The 17,191-nt window shown below is 39.3% G+C and overlaps 1 protein-coding gene and 1 long non-coding RNA gene across 2 annotated transcripts in view; one reads left to right on the top strand and one right to left on the bottom strand.

Annotated features, from left to right (window-relative positions):
- Positions 1–1,578: 1,578 nt before the first annotated feature.
- The window catches only part of ncam1b (neural cell adhesion molecule 1b), a 68,234-nt gene continuing 52,621 nt past the window's right edge, over positions 1,579–17,191 (bottom strand). The window contains 18 exon segments of the mRNA XM_030151761.1: positions 1,579–1,870; positions 1,872–1,934; positions 1,937–2,155; positions 2,158–2,192; positions 2,195–2,221; positions 2,224–2,287; positions 2,289–2,319; positions 3,095–3,126; positions 3,128–3,213; positions 5,780–5,983; positions 8,232–8,304; positions 8,307–8,348; positions 8,350–8,415; positions 8,882–8,965; positions 8,968–9,008; positions 12,200–12,328; positions 15,248–15,418; positions 16,789–16,885. Coding sequence (XP_030007621.1) covers positions 1,604–1,870; positions 1,872–1,934; positions 1,937–2,155; positions 2,158–2,192; positions 2,195–2,221; positions 2,224–2,287; positions 2,289–2,319; positions 3,095–3,126; positions 3,128–3,213; positions 5,780–5,983; positions 8,232–8,304; positions 8,307–8,348; positions 8,350–8,415; positions 8,882–8,965; positions 8,968–9,008; positions 12,200–12,328; positions 15,248–15,418; positions 16,789–16,885 — 1,731 coding nt within the window. The 3' untranslated portion in view covers positions 1,579–1,603.
- On the top strand, positions 2,155–7,235 carry LOC115431430 (uncharacterized). Its single transcript, XR_003937099.1, has 2 exons — positions 2,155–3,215; positions 5,786–7,235. It is a non-coding gene; the product is annotated as an uncharacterized LOC115431430 (long non-coding RNA).

Genomic DNA, 17,191 nt, shown 5'->3' with positions numbered 1-17,191 from the left:
TAAACGCAGGTCTTTAAGGTTCAGTGTGTAATCTGCAGTGGCAGTGAAGTTGCAGATGGCAACCAGCTGAACATCACCAGTGTTTAGATTGTCTGTTCTGTTTTTTTGGTTAAGGGGATAATAGTAGGTGACGATAATGCACCTTAACATTGGATGCCGGCTGCTATAAAATGTGAAAAACAGAAATGTTCAGTTTTATTTATGTAGCACAATACAACAAATAAGAGATTCACCGCTAAGACAAGAAGGTATCTGTTCTGAGCTAGTGTAGAAACACAGAGGGAGGCTTACACCTTCTGTAAAGACTCTTATTTTTAGTTGTAATGTTCTAATGGAAACATAATTGTGTATACTATGTCCCATTTCTGCAATTACATCTCCAACAAACTTTTAGACCATTTGATACCTTTATAAGATACTTTATAAATGCAGTTGAATTATTATTAGACCTGGTTAAGTCCTCATCACAGCATTTGAAACACTAGTCTAAATGACTTGTTTGGTTTAGTTGCTAATGGCAACTTTTCATGCACAAGAACCGGATTCATTGTTGGGACTCCAGTTCACTTTCAAATACCTGTAGTGTAACATTGTACAATATCACAACATACTAGCAGAGTGTGCTCTTATCCACTCTGTGGTAATGGATATTTGATTTTATGGAGTGTTGTTAATGTAAATTCCTTTAAAATGACACAGCAATAATGTAATTTTTTTAAAGAAGTGGCATTACCTACATTATCAAATCAATTTTAAAATTATATTTAAAACATTTTACAGCCTAAAATTTGTATAATTCTTCTTCTTATTTAAACACATTCTAATGGCCTGTGGAAACCCTGTAGCACATAATGCATTTTATTTCTAAACCCAGGAGAATGTCACTACTTTAACCTAAAGTTACGTATGGCCTTAACGAATGTTAGTACCATCACAGTTATGTAAAGAGGTGCCCATCTGAAAGGGGATCTATTCTTTTGGTAAGTGTTGCAAAAGTTAAGACCCCAACATGGAGAACGTTACACACAAGCATAAAAAAACAGAACCAACACATTTCTGTAATATCGTAATCAATAACATGGCACTACTCCTAATGTCATTACCATGATTTAGCATTACATTTCATATTGTGTGGGTCAATGCAAGATGCGGTGGTGAATGAATGGGCATACAGTTGCACACACACACTCACACAAAACACAGATAAACCTCTAGAGGAGCCGTACTCATCGTTGACAGGAGGAGCGGTCTTGGCCAGAGTCTCTGATGCCTCCAGACTGGACCTGAGGGGGGAGGTCTGCTCCATCTCCATTGGGCAGAGAGGGATCAGAGGGCGGGCTGTCTAAGCTAATAAGGTCTGCAGGGGGTTGGGAGGACCCCTCTGTCCTGTTAGTCAGCTCTAACTCTATCTCTGCACTTTCCAGACCTGCACGCAGAGGTCAGCCACGTCGGGGGTTAGCAAGTCATACGTTTCGGACGGCATAGGCGAGGAAATCATTGGAGAGTGAAGCATCATGGGCAGGAGTAGTAGGCAGAGGAGAGGTGGACATCTGCAACTAGAGGGCAGGTTCGTCAGCATCCTGGGCTGTAGGAGCACTGTGGATCACTGAAGAAGAGCTAGGTGCAGTGGGAGCTTTATTTTTGGCAGTGGGGTTGTTGTCAACAGTTGGTCAGTGGGTTTATTGGTGTTGAAGGCAGTGAGGCTACTTGGACCAGGATCTGGTTTGGGAAGGGCAGTGGTTCCTAGAGTGGAGGCAGTTTGCGCTGGTGTTTCTGACTCTAAGGCTACAGTGCCTGCGGTGTGGGAGGCTGCGTGACTGGGGGTTTTCGGAGCAGGTTTCTTTGTATCCGGAGTGGGAGAAGAGGAAGGGGGAGGAGGCGGCAAGTGGAGATTACAGGGGGGCTAGCTTTAGCATTAAGGCGGCAAGTTTGGGGCCGAGTGCCTACGCTTCGGTGGTATCGGTGTCCCAGCTTTTTGAGGTGTAGTCCGTTCGGGGGTGCGGGGAGGAGTAGGAACTTTCTCCTGCTCTTCTGGGGTGCTATTTGCTCTTTGTTCTACTAACGGGGCCATTTTAGCTGTGACAGCAGAGGTGGAGAGGAGGGGAGTTGGTGGGGCTGTGTTGGACTCTGGGGTCGGGGCCGGAGCCAGGACCGGGGTGGGTGAGGGTCATTGGCCGGGGTAGACAGGCTACTGTGAGTGTAGTGGTCTCGCTAGAGGGCTGTCCTGAGCGGGGGCAATAGTTGCAGTGGCTGTGTCAGAGTTGGTGGCTACGGAGGAGAGGGTGTCCCAGTGCCAGAGCAGCAGTGTAAGCCGCCAGCCTGAGAGAGCAGGGAGAGAACAGAGACACACAGACTAGACACCAGGGTGACTGTGACAGAGGAAGGGTGGCTCGGATGCATGCAGAGGGATTAGTTGGCTTTAAAAATTCACACAAACAGACAAAGTAATAGACAAAAGCAACTTAAAGAAGCGAATATTAGGCCTAGTAAGAAAAGAAAAACAGGCGTCATGCTGTGAGTGGACATTAAAGGATACATCCCTACACAGCACCAACATGGATACACTGACTAGAAAAACTAATGCACTAAAAAAAAGTACGAGTCTTCCTGTAGAAAAACTACAGCACCACGCAGAACCACCTATAAGGGTTAAACAGTACCAGTGACAATCTTATGTGATCTACTTTTCCCACACTGCCGATATGAGTGATGGCTTGCTGTGGTTGTCAAAATGACTTCATATGAGTTGACCACACTCAAGAGGGTAAAAAGCATTTCTGTGTCTTTAACTGGTATTGCTTCAACCTTGATAATAATGAAATAAATCTCCAATGGCTTGGAGAGGAAACACAAAGTGCAGTAATTCCCTTTCAGAGGGTATAAAAACAGAATATTTTGACATAAAGCAACACACTTCAGTGCACTCCACTCAAGAATGGACTGAACTCTTCGAGATGGTTTTAAATTGAGCAGAACCTGAGGCCGAATATGTCCAGTTCTTTAAAACACTGTAATTCTTTGAAGTGGAGATGCATTGTACAACAGTTAAAACATGATTCATTAGGCTGTGTGCTGCATTTCAGCCTGTACTCACTCTGGCTCTGTGAGGGGTGTGGTTTCATTGGGTTTCTGTTGGTCCTGCTGCGTTGTGATGGGCTGTGCACTCGTCCTCTGTTCGAACTTCAACAATTGGCTCTTTGGGACTCATCTTTCCTGTAAGACACAGGTGCTCTTAAGAGTTAGAATATCTACCACAGTAAAGTGGAAGGAAACATAACACGAACCAGACAGCAATTATTTCTATAAAGACCGTCTATGGATTTGTTTTTTGTTAATCTATCTACTAAATCACAATCTGATTGTTAGTGTAGGAGTGGCTGTATTTTAGTAAAACTGCTGGTATGAAATTTAATCAAAAATCAATATCTACTACTGCTACTACTATCCTACTCACATTGATTCTAATCAGTTTACTGTAGTTTTTCATTTTTACAGCATCTAACATGTTTCCTTTAACAAGAGAGGAAATCGAATTCTTAAAACTTAATTTCTGAATCCATTTCATACTGAACGTGTTTTTTTTTTTTTCTATGTTTCTGTGGACCTAGGCTGAACAAGAATACACTGCAGGGTCCGCTCAAGCGAAAGTGAACATCAACATGAAAAAGTAAATTGGCACACATCATTTATTAGATGGGCTCATTTTTTAGCTAAAGATCTCTATTTTATGGGACTGTTATCCTTTTTAAAATACCACTTACACAGTACAGGAGAAGTTCCGAACCTTCTGCTAGGCTGCGTTAAATGAACAAAAAGACATGCAAAAAGACTGTGTATTACTTTGAGAAATTAAAATGCTGAATGATGAAGTTTGTTAATTCATACACTGGTCACATTTGAAAAGACTATCTCTGAACTGTTACCGAGAAATTACTCTTTATTTGTAACTTATCTATATCAGTATGGACCAGAACAAGTTGTAAATAACACTGTGTTAGTATTAAATACATTTAAAAAATCACTGTGATTATATCTGGCTTGTTTTAAAAAATAAGTCAACATTTTGGATGATGCATACAATGGTAGAGTCGTCCATGTGTTACTATGGCAGCCCGTCCACGTGTTACCACATTCTCATGTCAATAAAAGAGAGTTTTCAATATTTTACACCGAAATTTATTTTCAGTAGCAGTAGATGAACATAATATCTAAAATGTTTTTTTCTACTTGATATCAATTTCTGTCGAGAACCGCATGTTTTGAATGTTTGCGTAAAGCTTAAAAAATTGATGTCCGTGTCAAGTCCATGTGTTACCAAGCAGTAATTTGACATTTTTCACCTAAAAGTTTTATCTCTCCAAATTTGGTTCTACATAATATTAAAGTGCTTATAAATACCACTCAAATATGTATATATCCTGCATATAAGTTACCCGCTTACATGACAGAGACTGTTGAACATGAAATGTGTCCACGTGTTACTGCTTGATCGGACCCTGCAATAAGAAAGCCTGTTCTTGCTCATTGGAGATTTCCTTAATGAAATGCTTGTTCTCAGTCATCTCCTTCTAACGCCGCCTAAAAATACACCATGAGGCTGAAAATCCGAGAGCAGATACAAAGTAAAAGTCACTAATTAAAATAGAAGACAGGAGATGTGGATGGTGTAGGAAATTTAAACAGAAAAGACAAAAAGTTCACTTAGAATAAGTAGATCTTGGGAAACACACATCTGAATTTATTTAACATCACAACAGTGACTATTTCTTAAATGGAAGTTTTGGCAACCTGACAAATGTGAAATCAACAGTTGTTTGTTTTGTTCTTTTGTGGTCTGTAACTCCATGAAAACATCTGGCTCTTTATCTGAAAACCCTCTGAAATATTCACGTTACTCACTAACTCTGTCTGAAGATTCACATTAGTCATTACACTGACAATTGTTCTTCCTGGGATTTTGTACACTGTTCAATGCAACAAAGGTAGCATTTGTTTCTTTTCCTACTGAAAACAGCTGTAAACAGCATCTGGAAGCAACACTAAAGAAATACTGAAACAGGAAAAGTTGAGGACGAATGCCAAAAACTGATATGGTCACAGCCTGATTTCTGACAGCAGCATTTTACATATGTGGCTAGTTTTTTGTTTTGTTTTTTGACAATGTTCTAATAAAACTTCATTATGACTGGAACCTTATTTTAACCTGGCAACAAGGTGCATAGAATATTCAAGTTTTTTCCCTTATTCAGAAAGACACAAAATTCTTAATAACACTGTTTACATGGCCACTAATATTCCTACTAATTTGCAGCTGTTTATTCCACTGGTGGCAGATGTTTCACTGTGTGACTTCAGCATTCCTCTTTCATTTTCAAAAACTGTTCCAAGGTCAGATATTCTCTTTCATAATGTTCAAAAGTAGACACTTCTCCTTCTGACCAGGCATGTTGACCTTTCTTTAGAGTATCCATCTTTACAGGAGAATCTGTCTCTCTGCACCTGCTGATTATAAACATGAGGCCAGGTGATGCAACCTGTAGTAAAACCTGCAGAGGGAACGCATACTCAAAGTATGTTGTATACATGTCTAAAACTTTTTGCGAAAACCTGAATAATAACATTACGCAATATCTCACATCTTTAAGTCAGAAAAGAGCCCTTTGGAAAGAAGTCTGATTCACACAAACAGAATATGCCGTTATGTATGACGTTGTCCAATTGTGAAGAAAAGAAGAAGGCAGAAAATATTTCTTTGGAGGTAACCATACTCCGCTGATACTTACAGGAATGCAGCCTTGCGCCTCTTCTAAGTTGTGTCCTTTGGTTCCTGTGCCTGATTTGCCGCAGAGACACATGATGAGGCCACATTTGTTGACAAAGTAACAGGTGACATCCACAGCGAGCAGGAGGAGCATGAACACTACAACAAGGATCCCTGCCCAGAGCATGATGCCCATGGAGAGCACAGAGTCCTCCCCCATATCTGCCGGACAGGGAAGAGAGGGAACAGTGATCAACTGTAGTGTGACACACTTTAACAGAAACAGCCACCAACCACTACATAATGTGACTATTTACCAAGTGCTGCTACTGAAACCAAATAGTTTCATAAAACAGAGATAACTCACCTGCTATGCCTTTGATTTGACTAGACGTCTCAGCAACAAAATCAGATGCAGTGCAATATGTTTTTGTAGCCTGTTGTGTCTGGGCTGGTGTTAAATTATGTCATTTTCACTATGAGAAATGTGTATGACACTGACTGTTCTGAAAGCCATTCCAGTAAATGAACCCATTTATTTGGTATTAGAGGCAAACAAAAGCTTACAATGTGTTGCTAGTTTCCCCAAAAAATAGCAGTCTCTGATTAAAATGAGTGGAGTTTTTCCCACATATCCCAAAAGGTTGTGATGCATCTTTGCTGTTTGTCTGAAATCCATTAATTATGTCAGAATACTACATAAAAAGAACACTAATTTAAAATATCCTCGCTTTCAAATCAAAGTTATCTTTATAATTACCAACAACTACAAAATGAGATCTGCTAAACAAAAGAAAATACAATGGAGTGATGCACCATTCAGTTATAAATGTATAAAAACAGTTAGCTACTTGTAATCTGACACATCACATGCATGAGAATTATCTGGACATTGTTCATTTGTTTTAGTAAAACAAAAAAGGTTCATGATGATCACTTTGTGTACAGCATGTCAAACAGAACCAGTTACAAAGATGTCTTTCTTTGTTAGGTATTTCTGTTCTAAATAATGTAAACAATGTTAAAAATCTTTACATAGAAATGATTTTGTGAGATTAAACAGTGCTACATAATCCAATATGTCCAGTTCTTAGTCTCATTGTAAGTGCTATTGTTTTAATTCGACCTCGTATGAAATCCACTAATGTTCAGGACTGTAAACTTGCACTGTTGTCTAGTGCCGATGACTTGCTGTGCTAATACTGGGCAGGGTGACTCTGGGAGGCGGAGGATTTCCACTGCCTTTGGTTCAGTATGTCTGTCTGGTCTGTTCTGAAGCTACGCAGCATCCTTTTCTCATGCACAACAGAGATGCGTCTGTCATGGACAAAGTCTGTTTTAAGGAGTCAAAGCGTCCACATAGACAGCCAGGCCAGAGAAAGGCAAGCTCTCCTCTACAGTTATGGTTGTGAATTCCCCACAAAACTATGAGAGCAGGAACACAGTGATGAGGGACAGGATGAGTGATACCAAAGTGTATGTCACAGATGAACAGCCCCTGAGTGGCTGTGGGGGACAGCACACCCCACCCACACCAAAATGCACACAGGTCAGGACGAAAATGTTCACGTGGTCCACCACACCAATGTCCAGGAACCAGGCAGAGAGCAGGAACATTGAGAAAGAGGTAAAGAGAGAAGGAAAGAGAAGAAAGGACCGGGGAAAAATGAAGGGAAACAAAGAGGAAAAAAAGAGAAGGGTGGGGAAAACAGAGGAAGAGAGAAAGTGAAAATGTGTCAAGGTCTGAAACCAAAACAAAACCCAAAAAAAAAAAAAAAAAAAAAAACTGAATTCTTATACAGATGGAGAAAAAGATACAGAAACACATCAAAGCAACAGCGCAGCACAAAGGGGAAAACTACAACATGTTGACTAGATGGTGGTGAGTGGGAAATGCTTTAGATTGGAAAATGAATTAGGAAAAAAAGTGAGTGGAAGAAATAATGGTCTGCTACAATGTGTCAGCGAAGCACTGTGAAGTCTAGCACCTAAAAGTATCTGACAAGCAGTGTGGTTTTTGATAGGCTGCTAAAAAAACCTTCGGCTGCAGTTCAGATCAAGTTAATCAAGGTTATGAAGGTTCAGTTTTTAAGGCTGCTTCCACAAAGGAACAGACAATCCAACTGCTACTTTAACTGTAAACAAAGAGAAAGAAAGACTACAAACGTTCAGAGGAAATCACTTCATCCTTTGTGGAAAGTGCCTGTCCTAGTTCTGCTAGAGCAAACTCAAGCTCATTTAGCAAGGCCTGTCAAAACTTTAAAGTGAGAAAATTCAGCCGGAAAATCATTTCTGGCTCACCGCTGTCCAAGAAATCTATTTTTCCTGTAGATTTATTCAGTTGTCATTCACCTTTCAGTGCTAGAGTGTTAAAAATAGACCATGACGTTTTGGGTCTGAGCTTTGAGTTTGGCTCCAGAGTTTTTTTTCCAGGCTGATTAGTCTCAGTGCAGCACATGAGGGAGGGTACCTGGGATGGCAGCTGGCTCTGTGGATGTCCTGAAGGACATGGTGGCTGGCAGGGACTTGCCCTTCTCATTTTCTCTGCCACCACATAGACGTTGTACTCTGTGTCCCACTCCAGTCCCACTGAGAGTGACATGCTCACTGCCACTAGGCATCCGGATTTCGGGTTTCCACTGCAATACGTTCATCTGAAGAGGTGTAAAAACCAACATGAATCAAAGGTGGGATGGCATTAAAGGGCGCTTTTTACATTGATGATCATGCATCTAAAATTATGACAATGCAGCACTACTTAATTTGAGCAGGAACATTGGATTATTTTAGTTATCGCTTCAACTGTGACTAAAATGTTATATTAACTGCTTTTTATGTGTTAATAAAATGTCAGGACAACTTTCAGAAAAGTACCCTTCACCGTTTTCCCACAGCCCAAAGCCATTTCTTCAGATGTCACATTCTCCAACCAACAAAACAATCCAAAGATATTCAAAGAATAAAAAAAAAAAAAACAAAAAAACAAGAAACCAGGAATCTTTCTATGACAGGCAAGTACTAGATTTAACAAATGGCCTACACGATTATCTGATATCAAAGCCGCAACAGATTTTTCTGTCAATCAACTGCCTATTTCTCAGCTCTAATTGCCACACTCACTGGTTATAGCGGATTGAGATAGTGTAAGATTGGCGAGCCGCCATCGTCCTGCTTGATCCAGCTGACTCTGATGGGAGTTGCCTTTGGGTTGAAGAGTTTGCTTCAAGCTTCGGAGGATTGGGATTCCCTAAAGGCACAGAGGAATAACATAAAGGTTATGTAACTAGTTCCTTAGAGTATGAATACAATATGCAGAATATAAACGGCACTATTTTAAGCAGCAGAGCAGAGCCAAGGCTCCATATTCTGCTTGAAACATGGAAAGAAAAAAAAAAAGTTTGATTAGAAATCAAAGTGAACGTCCAAAATATGAAACTGGTCACTCTTTTTGTTGTTATCCTTTGGGTCACTTAACTTTCCTTATTTGCTCGCCTCAAGATAGCGTGTCTCCAGTCAGGCTAATTACCAAATGACACATAGGCAATAGCTTATCTGATTCAGTCTGTGAGTTGCTGAGTGACATTCAATTGGCATTAAATTGCTGACTGACATCACCCCAGAGTCACACAAAGCTCTGGGGGAGTGGGCTGTTTCTTACTGACTGAAATGCTGATGAAGGATTTGCATTTCACAGCTTAACGGACAGGTTTTCCTGCAAAGATAACCACTTCATAGGTGAAATGATATGATGCCTAAAGCCCACTTTGAGAAATTCTGATATGTTATATGAAACACTTTACATAATAATCTGCAAAAATGTGAATAGCTGTCAGTGTCTGGGAATGTGCCATAAAAATATAAAGACGGACGGAGTATGTAGTGATTAGTTTTCGGATTCACATCGCTTTGCCTTGATCCAAGTTAGTTCATTTAGCCTGTAATGCATAGGATTAAGTCAAGGTTAAACACTGTGGATGTAATGTATAAAGGTACCTATTGCTCTCAGCATGAAACCTATAAACATTTGATTGAGAACCAGAGCACAGTGCTTAAGAATGCAGTATTTTCTGGGCAGGTGAGAGGACATTGATTATGATTCTGTAGTGATAAGAGGAAACTGGTTTATTACACACTTGATTTATATTAACACATACTTTAAGGATGACAGGAAACATTTCTCAGATAGTAAGCCATCAATACCATTCAAGTAATGCTGATGTTAAACACTCCTGACAGTTATATATCATCACGAAGACAGCTCTGGTCCTCCCTCATTTATCCTGCTGAGGCAAACGTCTACGCGACTGATTAATATGAGTCAGGTTGACAATTATTACGTGGCTGCTTATAAGCACATGATGTTAATTGCTGAATTCTCCAATTATGTTAGCAGTCTCCTTTGAAAAATATTCAACATCGAGTTACCTTCCGCTGAGTGGAGGGGATCATCAGCACCATGAAAGCCATATAAACAGTCACAGTCACATTAATTGAACATGGGTGAGTGGATGAAAGAAATGAATAACAGAGAACAAAACAGACAGGCAGAGCACAACAAAAACACTGGAAGACAATCCAAACCAGAACGACACAGAAAAGCATTTAAGACGGTTTAACACAAGTCAGTTCCTTCAAAGTGAAAAGTGCAGGAGACATCTAACACATTTATCTTCTTGACTTTAGAGACTGATTAATCAATGCTGCTGAGCCTAATCCTAAGGTAAACATTCACAAATTACACCAAATAGCTGCAGCCAGAGGGGAAATGTGCAGCTTTTGAAATGCAGAGATTTGAGTGTTACATAAAACATGCAGCTGTTAAACCAATTAATTCACAAGCTCTGAATAAAGTTTCTATTAATATTCATATATGGGTAAAAACACATGTAAGAAAAAATCCTAATCTACAGGTAACTAAGGGAGTTGTACTAATGAAAAGCAACACAAGGTTACAGTTTCTACATTAAAAAATACACTTCTGGCATTTTTTTACTGAATGCATCTAATCAGTAAGAATAAGGAGGTAGGTCCTGTGGGGAATCAACGCAGCTACGGCACTAAAAACTAAATGGGTCTACTATCCTCGCTACAGAACTACCTGTGTTTGAGTGAATAAATGAAAAATGTCGTCTAGAGACAGGAAAAAACAAAAACAAGTCAAATAATCAGAATCAGTTGTCTGCACAAATGACTACCTGTATCCAGTTAATAAGGTTTCACTGAACAGAGTTAGCATGACTTATTTCTCAGACTGCACTGAAAATGTCAGGGGAAAACAAAGAGTATTATTTAATGATTGCCATATTATATGGTTATGATGAGACAGCACCAATATGAAACAAAAAGGCCCTTTATACTTAGACACTGCTTTCTAAAGTGAAATATAATAGACTCAATTACACTTCAATCCTGGTTATTCTGCCCTTTGTCTGCTGTTTGTCCTGAAGTTAGAGTACTTAAATAATGAAAGATTACAGAATGTTTAATCACAAAATAAACAAAATACACAAAATATATTTAATACTTAAATGATTAATGAAATTTTGACTTTGCAGTAAAGTAGACGATGAAATGGGCAAAATGATGCCCTAATATCAGAATGTTAGTGGAAAATGTATTAATCCTAAAAAACAAGACATCTTAATTTAACTGAGATCTCATCAAGAACATAAAAGCTCTCTGCTAATCAGCTACCTACATGAAAGGAGGGAAATTACAGAGCTAAGGCAAAAAGAGAGATTAAGCACTTACTTTTGTAAGTGTGGCCTGATGATTACAACACACAGATAAGCAAACACAATATAAAAAAAGGGGGGTGATTAAAATTGGAAAATGAGTATATGCAGAGATGATCAACATGCAGACAAACTGAATCATGTCTAAAAATGAAATGGATTAGTTTTGAATCAACAGACAGATTTAATGTGAGGCCAAGTGGGGGAGGTAGCTTCTCCAAACACATCCACACTCAGCCAACAGATGGGGCTAAAAACTATGGAATGGGTTCAGGATTCACTACAGAGCTGGCTCTTCCACAAACATACAACCTCTCTGTGCTGTGTGAATTCATGATTCATTATGATACACTGAGCTTTACATTATGAGTGGAGTGGGGTTTAACAGATCCAAGTGTGACCAAAGTGCAATTTATTGTTATACACATAAACAGTGTTAGATCTGTTGTTCTTCCAATATGAAATGATTTCCTGTCTCTGTAAAAGTGTTGCAATTGGAGAAAAAGACAAAGTTAGAAACCTCTCTAATTCTATCCACACTCACTCGACTGAAATGTGACTCTAGCAGCCAAGGCACACTATTCTAAAGGATCAAGGAACACTTTTCTTCCAATTTAAAGAGAACGATTCATGTAATAAGTTTGTAAAGACACATTTGGTCTGATGAAAGCTGTTCTACAGACCGCTGTAAACATTCACTTACGGACAGGCGCCGTCTGGAAGAACTCGGCCGGGCTGCTTTCACCTTCACCCTTCCCGTTGATGGCTGACAGTTTGACTTCATAGTTGGTCTCTGGCTTCAGGCCTTTAATAGTTACCTCACCAGCAGACCCTGTTACAATATCAGAGGCAATGCAATCCCTGTTGAGAACACCTTGATAATTCTGATGAGCCGTAAAACAAATATTCCCTGTTCCAACAATTCATGAATAATTGATTTCTTCATAGGTAAACACTGATTAGTTCAGTTCTTATTTGATTTTAACAATGTTTAAACACCGGCTAAATCTATTTAGAATGGCCAAAAACCTCGAAAAACTGACGGACAGAAACAGAAATTACTGACAGCTGTGACTCTACATGTAGGTTGAGGGTGTTAAATGTTGGTAATGTCAACAGGAGAACGTGACTATTTTCAGAACGTAACAGCTATAGACAGATGCAGGTCAAACCACCTCATATTATGCACTAAAGTTAACATGGATATTGTTCCAGGTAGTTTAACAGGTATTTTTCCCAATGCTTTCTATAAGAATTCTGCTCATATAATCTGTGTTTTACAAAATATCTCACGTAATGCAATGTAAAAATGACAAATTAGTACAAACACCTGGTAGACTTTAAACTGCAGACATGACCAATAGAGGTGTTAGTCTGTGATGAAGTTGAGCAAGAACAAGTTAAAGTAGAGTTGGTTTGTGTTGTCAAAGTGTATTTTTGTGTTATGGCGTTTTCACCACAGCCCCAGTACGTGTATAGTCTGGTCCGTCTCCCAAAGCTGTGCCAACTTCAATCTCCTGCGGGTAATTCATTACCTCCGCCAGGAGGTCTTGTGATCACTTTGCTTTGTGTTTGCGTGCATGCGTTCATGAAATTTTCAGGAAATATTGATACTGGTACAAGGAAGAAATGATTAAATTTTGGTGGTGATGGGGGGGGGGGGGGGGGGGGGGGGGGGGGGGGGGATCTGTCTTGGCGGAGGTCTGTGCTCTATGAGTGCTTTTCTTGTTTTACTTGAGATCACAATTGGGCTGAATGTGGAACCTGAACTAAAAACAAGTATGACACCTTTGACTCTAAATAACTACAGGTGTCCCATAAGTCTCCCTACATAGGAGACATAATACATTCCATACATATATGGTTCTAACATGTATTTCTTTATATTTCTTCTTTATAGTTCTTCAGCAGTGGAGGACATGCATTAAATGTGTCCCGACAAAATGGCAGTCATATAGAGCATATTATATAAATAAAATGGTTTTATGTCAAGAAACGTTATTTTCCTATGTATGGAGACTTATGGGACACCCTGTAGTACTTTTTGCACTTTCCAAAGTCATACTGTGGGACAAATTAGAACCTTATATGTACCTCCGCCAGGAGGTATTGTGATCACTTTGCTTTGTGTGTTTGCGTGCATGCGTGTTTGTTAAAGATAACTCAAAAAATTACAGACAGATTTTCATGAAATTTTCATGAAATGTTGATACTGGCACAAGGAAGAAATGATTAAATTTTGGTGGTGATGGGGGGGGGGGATCTGTCTTGGTGGATGTCTGTGCTCTCCGAGTCCTTTTCTTGTTTCCACTGCTGTAGTGTGAGTATAGACAGGTCAGTCCAGGTTTTATATGGGGGTGCATTCAGTGCCGTGCATTAGTGATGTGAAGTGGGTTACTCACGGGTCAGGTTGGGGCGGGTCAGATAATTCCACAAAAGCCCCAAGGGTTGAAAAAAACCTGACTCACGCATCGGATTGGAACATCCCTAGTCAAAATGAATCGTGAAGCTGAACATATGGCTTGCTTTACATGTAACTCACAATATCCTCAGGTTTTATAAAGCCGCCCCCCCCCCCCCCTTTTATTTTAGCTACTTATGTTTACCTCCTTGTTTGTTTGTTTGTCTGTTAGCAAGATAACTCAAAAAGTTATGGTTGGATTTAGATGAAATTATCAGGAAATGTTGATACTGGCACAAGGAAAAAATGATTGCATTTTGGTGGGGATGGGGGGGGGGTCTTGGCGGAGGTTTGCGCTCTCCAAGTGCTTTTCTAGTTTACTTATGTGTCCTGTTCATTACACAAAGTAACAACAAACATGCATTAATTGTGTTGTGATGCTGTTGTTTTCTAATATCTACATTTTTCTTGTCCACATATATACACTCAAACTAGAATCTTTGAAAATGTTCACTTTGGAATGTTTTAAAATCTCCATTTTTGTGTGGGCAAGAGGCCAAAGTGTCCAGAAAAATATCCATGTTGCTGTAAAAGGGGCGTTAATAAAACTCAATGTAAGATTCATTAGGCCAGTGGTTCTCAGTCTTTTTCTCTCAGGGCCCTTTTGGAGGACAGAAAACCTCCAGGCAATACTTTTTATTTTTCCTTACATAATTTGTTGTGCACATTAAAAATAACTTAGATTTTAGCTTGAATAATAGAAATAAACAAGACTGCTCCCTGAGACAATATTTTTCCAAATATGAATAGGAAATGCACATTTATCTTATAATGATGACAATGAAGTTACTTTTTTTAGAACAACAAACACATTTTGGTAACAAAGATCAACATTTTAACAATATCAGTGGCTGCAATGAGCCAGTTTACACTGCACATCTCAGAACATTAAAGTGCAAACTATAGAAACTGCAAAAACAGAAACATTGCACATTTTTCTTTTCCAGTAAATCCTTGTCCATTCTTCAAACCTAAACTCTTTGCCTCGTCTAGTGACAGACCACCATGGTAGTAGATTTGTTTGTTGTACATCCCTAAAATGAGTCCAAGGTGCTCCAACGCTAAAACATTAGTTCCACCAGCTACATGTCTAACCTCAAAAAAAAAAAAAAAACACCCAGGAGAGATCCCATGCCCCCCCCCCCCCCCCCCCCCCCGGCAAGCCTTTGTGCCTCCCCTGGGGGGCCTGCCCCACAGTTTGAGAAACACTGCATTAGGCAAAAAGCCATGTTAGGTTGCATATGAAACTAAGGTAACTGCGCTTCCCTTCTACTCCACTTGTATTCCTACCATCTTGGGCTTGGAAGACCATGTGCTCCCAGCTGCCCCGGCTCTGTATCCGCCACTCTGCTCTGTACTTTAGGATGGGAACACCTCCAGTGGATTCAGGCTCCTCAAACTGGATGAGTGCCGTGGTGGAGAAGGGCCTCACCTCTCCAACAGAAGGAGTGGAAGGTACCTCTGGTAAAAGGAGGAAATGCACTACAGTTACAACAAAAATGACAAGATTGCAGCATGCAGGCATTGTCATACTCGATTGTTCCACTTCGGTAACTGACTGTAAGCTCGCAGCTGCTAATAGCTCCAAAGTGCATCTAAAACCTGCTTCATGTCTGACAGAAACTGAATATTTTTGACACTAATGTTGGTTCTCTCACACTGACTACTCCATACGCTTGACATTATTTCAGAAGATAAAAATGAAGGTGGAAAATGGGCACTGTGACAGACCATTTCAATTCACAAAAAACAATGAGCAGTTTTATGACTTTCGAACAGCAAAACATTTAGAGAAGTTGGCCTTTGATAAAGCTCTGAGGCGGAAAGAAAAACATTTTGAGTATTTAAAGACCTCACAGTCAGCTAAGCATAACCTTTTTCAATAAAATATAAATATACTTAAATTACTCCTGACTGTACAAAGTCAAACAAAAAGAAAATTACTGTATTCATTTTACATCTTTTTTCCTCAATATTTGTCAAGTTTAATGAACTAAAAAGCTTCATTTTGGTCCACCTATAACTGAAATTTCTAGTTAAGTGAAAATGATATTATTTATACTGTTCAACTCAAGGAGACTGTCCTTATTTGGACTGATTAAAGTTCACTTTCTGTAGTGTGAGAACTAGTCTATACTGAATCACTTTGATGTTGGAAATGAAAAGACACACTGTAATTATTACGGTCGTGCACATTCTGCTCTGAAGTGCAGAGTGTGGTATTTTCAATTCATTTTGTGGCTAAAGAGCGGCATTATCTCTGTGCACTGCTTGATTTGTTCCATTAATGTGCTGTGAGTGTGTGGGCTATGTTATGAAATGTTACCGACTTGACCCTAAAAAATAACAATCTACATCTGTTATACATGTACTTTTAATAAGAATACACACACAGACTGAATCCATGCATAAAAGCAGGAGCAGAACAGTGTTTCTGTTTTAGCTGCAATAAGTAAAGGCTGTTTTTTCCTAAACAACTACAGGGAGGAAAGCTAAATTGTGTTGTTGGATACACTGCCTTTTCATCTAAATATATCATCCACCTTAACAAATACTCTATAATTTCACACTGTAGTGCATGTTTTTGTTGTGTGTAGAATTTTGAATATGTGTGAAAAATCTGTGGTATTTTACTGATTTTGCTAAGCTTATGATAGTGATACTAATTTATTTGACATTATACACAACCATCTAAGCCCTTATTGCAAAAATTTCCCCTAAATAAGGGCTCTGTCAATCATATAAAAAAAAACCATAACAACTGAAGAAAAATAAAACAAAATCAGGTACTTGTTCTGTGAAATTCCTTCAAAGAAAGGTTTATGACTGACCAGCCTGAATGAGCAGGAACTCCTTCGATTCTGTTCCTATCTCGTTTGAAGCAGTGCAGTTGTAGCTCCCAAAGTCATTTTCAGACTCGGGGGTTATCTACAGGAGGAAAAAAAAAGACAGCAGCAAATATGTGAAGGGCAGTGTAGCAAAACAGATGAATAAACTTGTGTGTCAAACACTCAGAAGGTGACCTTTTTGTTTGTCCATTAGAGTAGCCTATTTTTATTTGTTGCTGTGAGCTTTCCTGCTGCTGAATTATTCATTAGATTTTTTTTTCCACAATGAAGCTGAAAGAAAACCCTTCCCTTCAACTCTATGCTCATGAAATCTTGATGAACAAAGGATGTGTATGTGTGCAAGGTGCGTGCTCTATTAAGAACACTATGTCAATATGTGGACATT

Source organism: Sphaeramia orbicularis, chromosome 13 (assembly GCF_902148855.1).
Source record: "Sphaeramia orbicularis chromosome 13, fSphaOr1.1, whole genome shotgun sequence".
NCBI lineage: Eukaryota > Metazoa > Chordata > Actinopteri > Kurtiformes > Apogonidae > Sphaeramia > Sphaeramia orbicularis.
The sequence above is the reverse complement of the archived record's forward strand: the minus strand, read 5'-3'. Positions and strand labels throughout refer to the sequence as shown.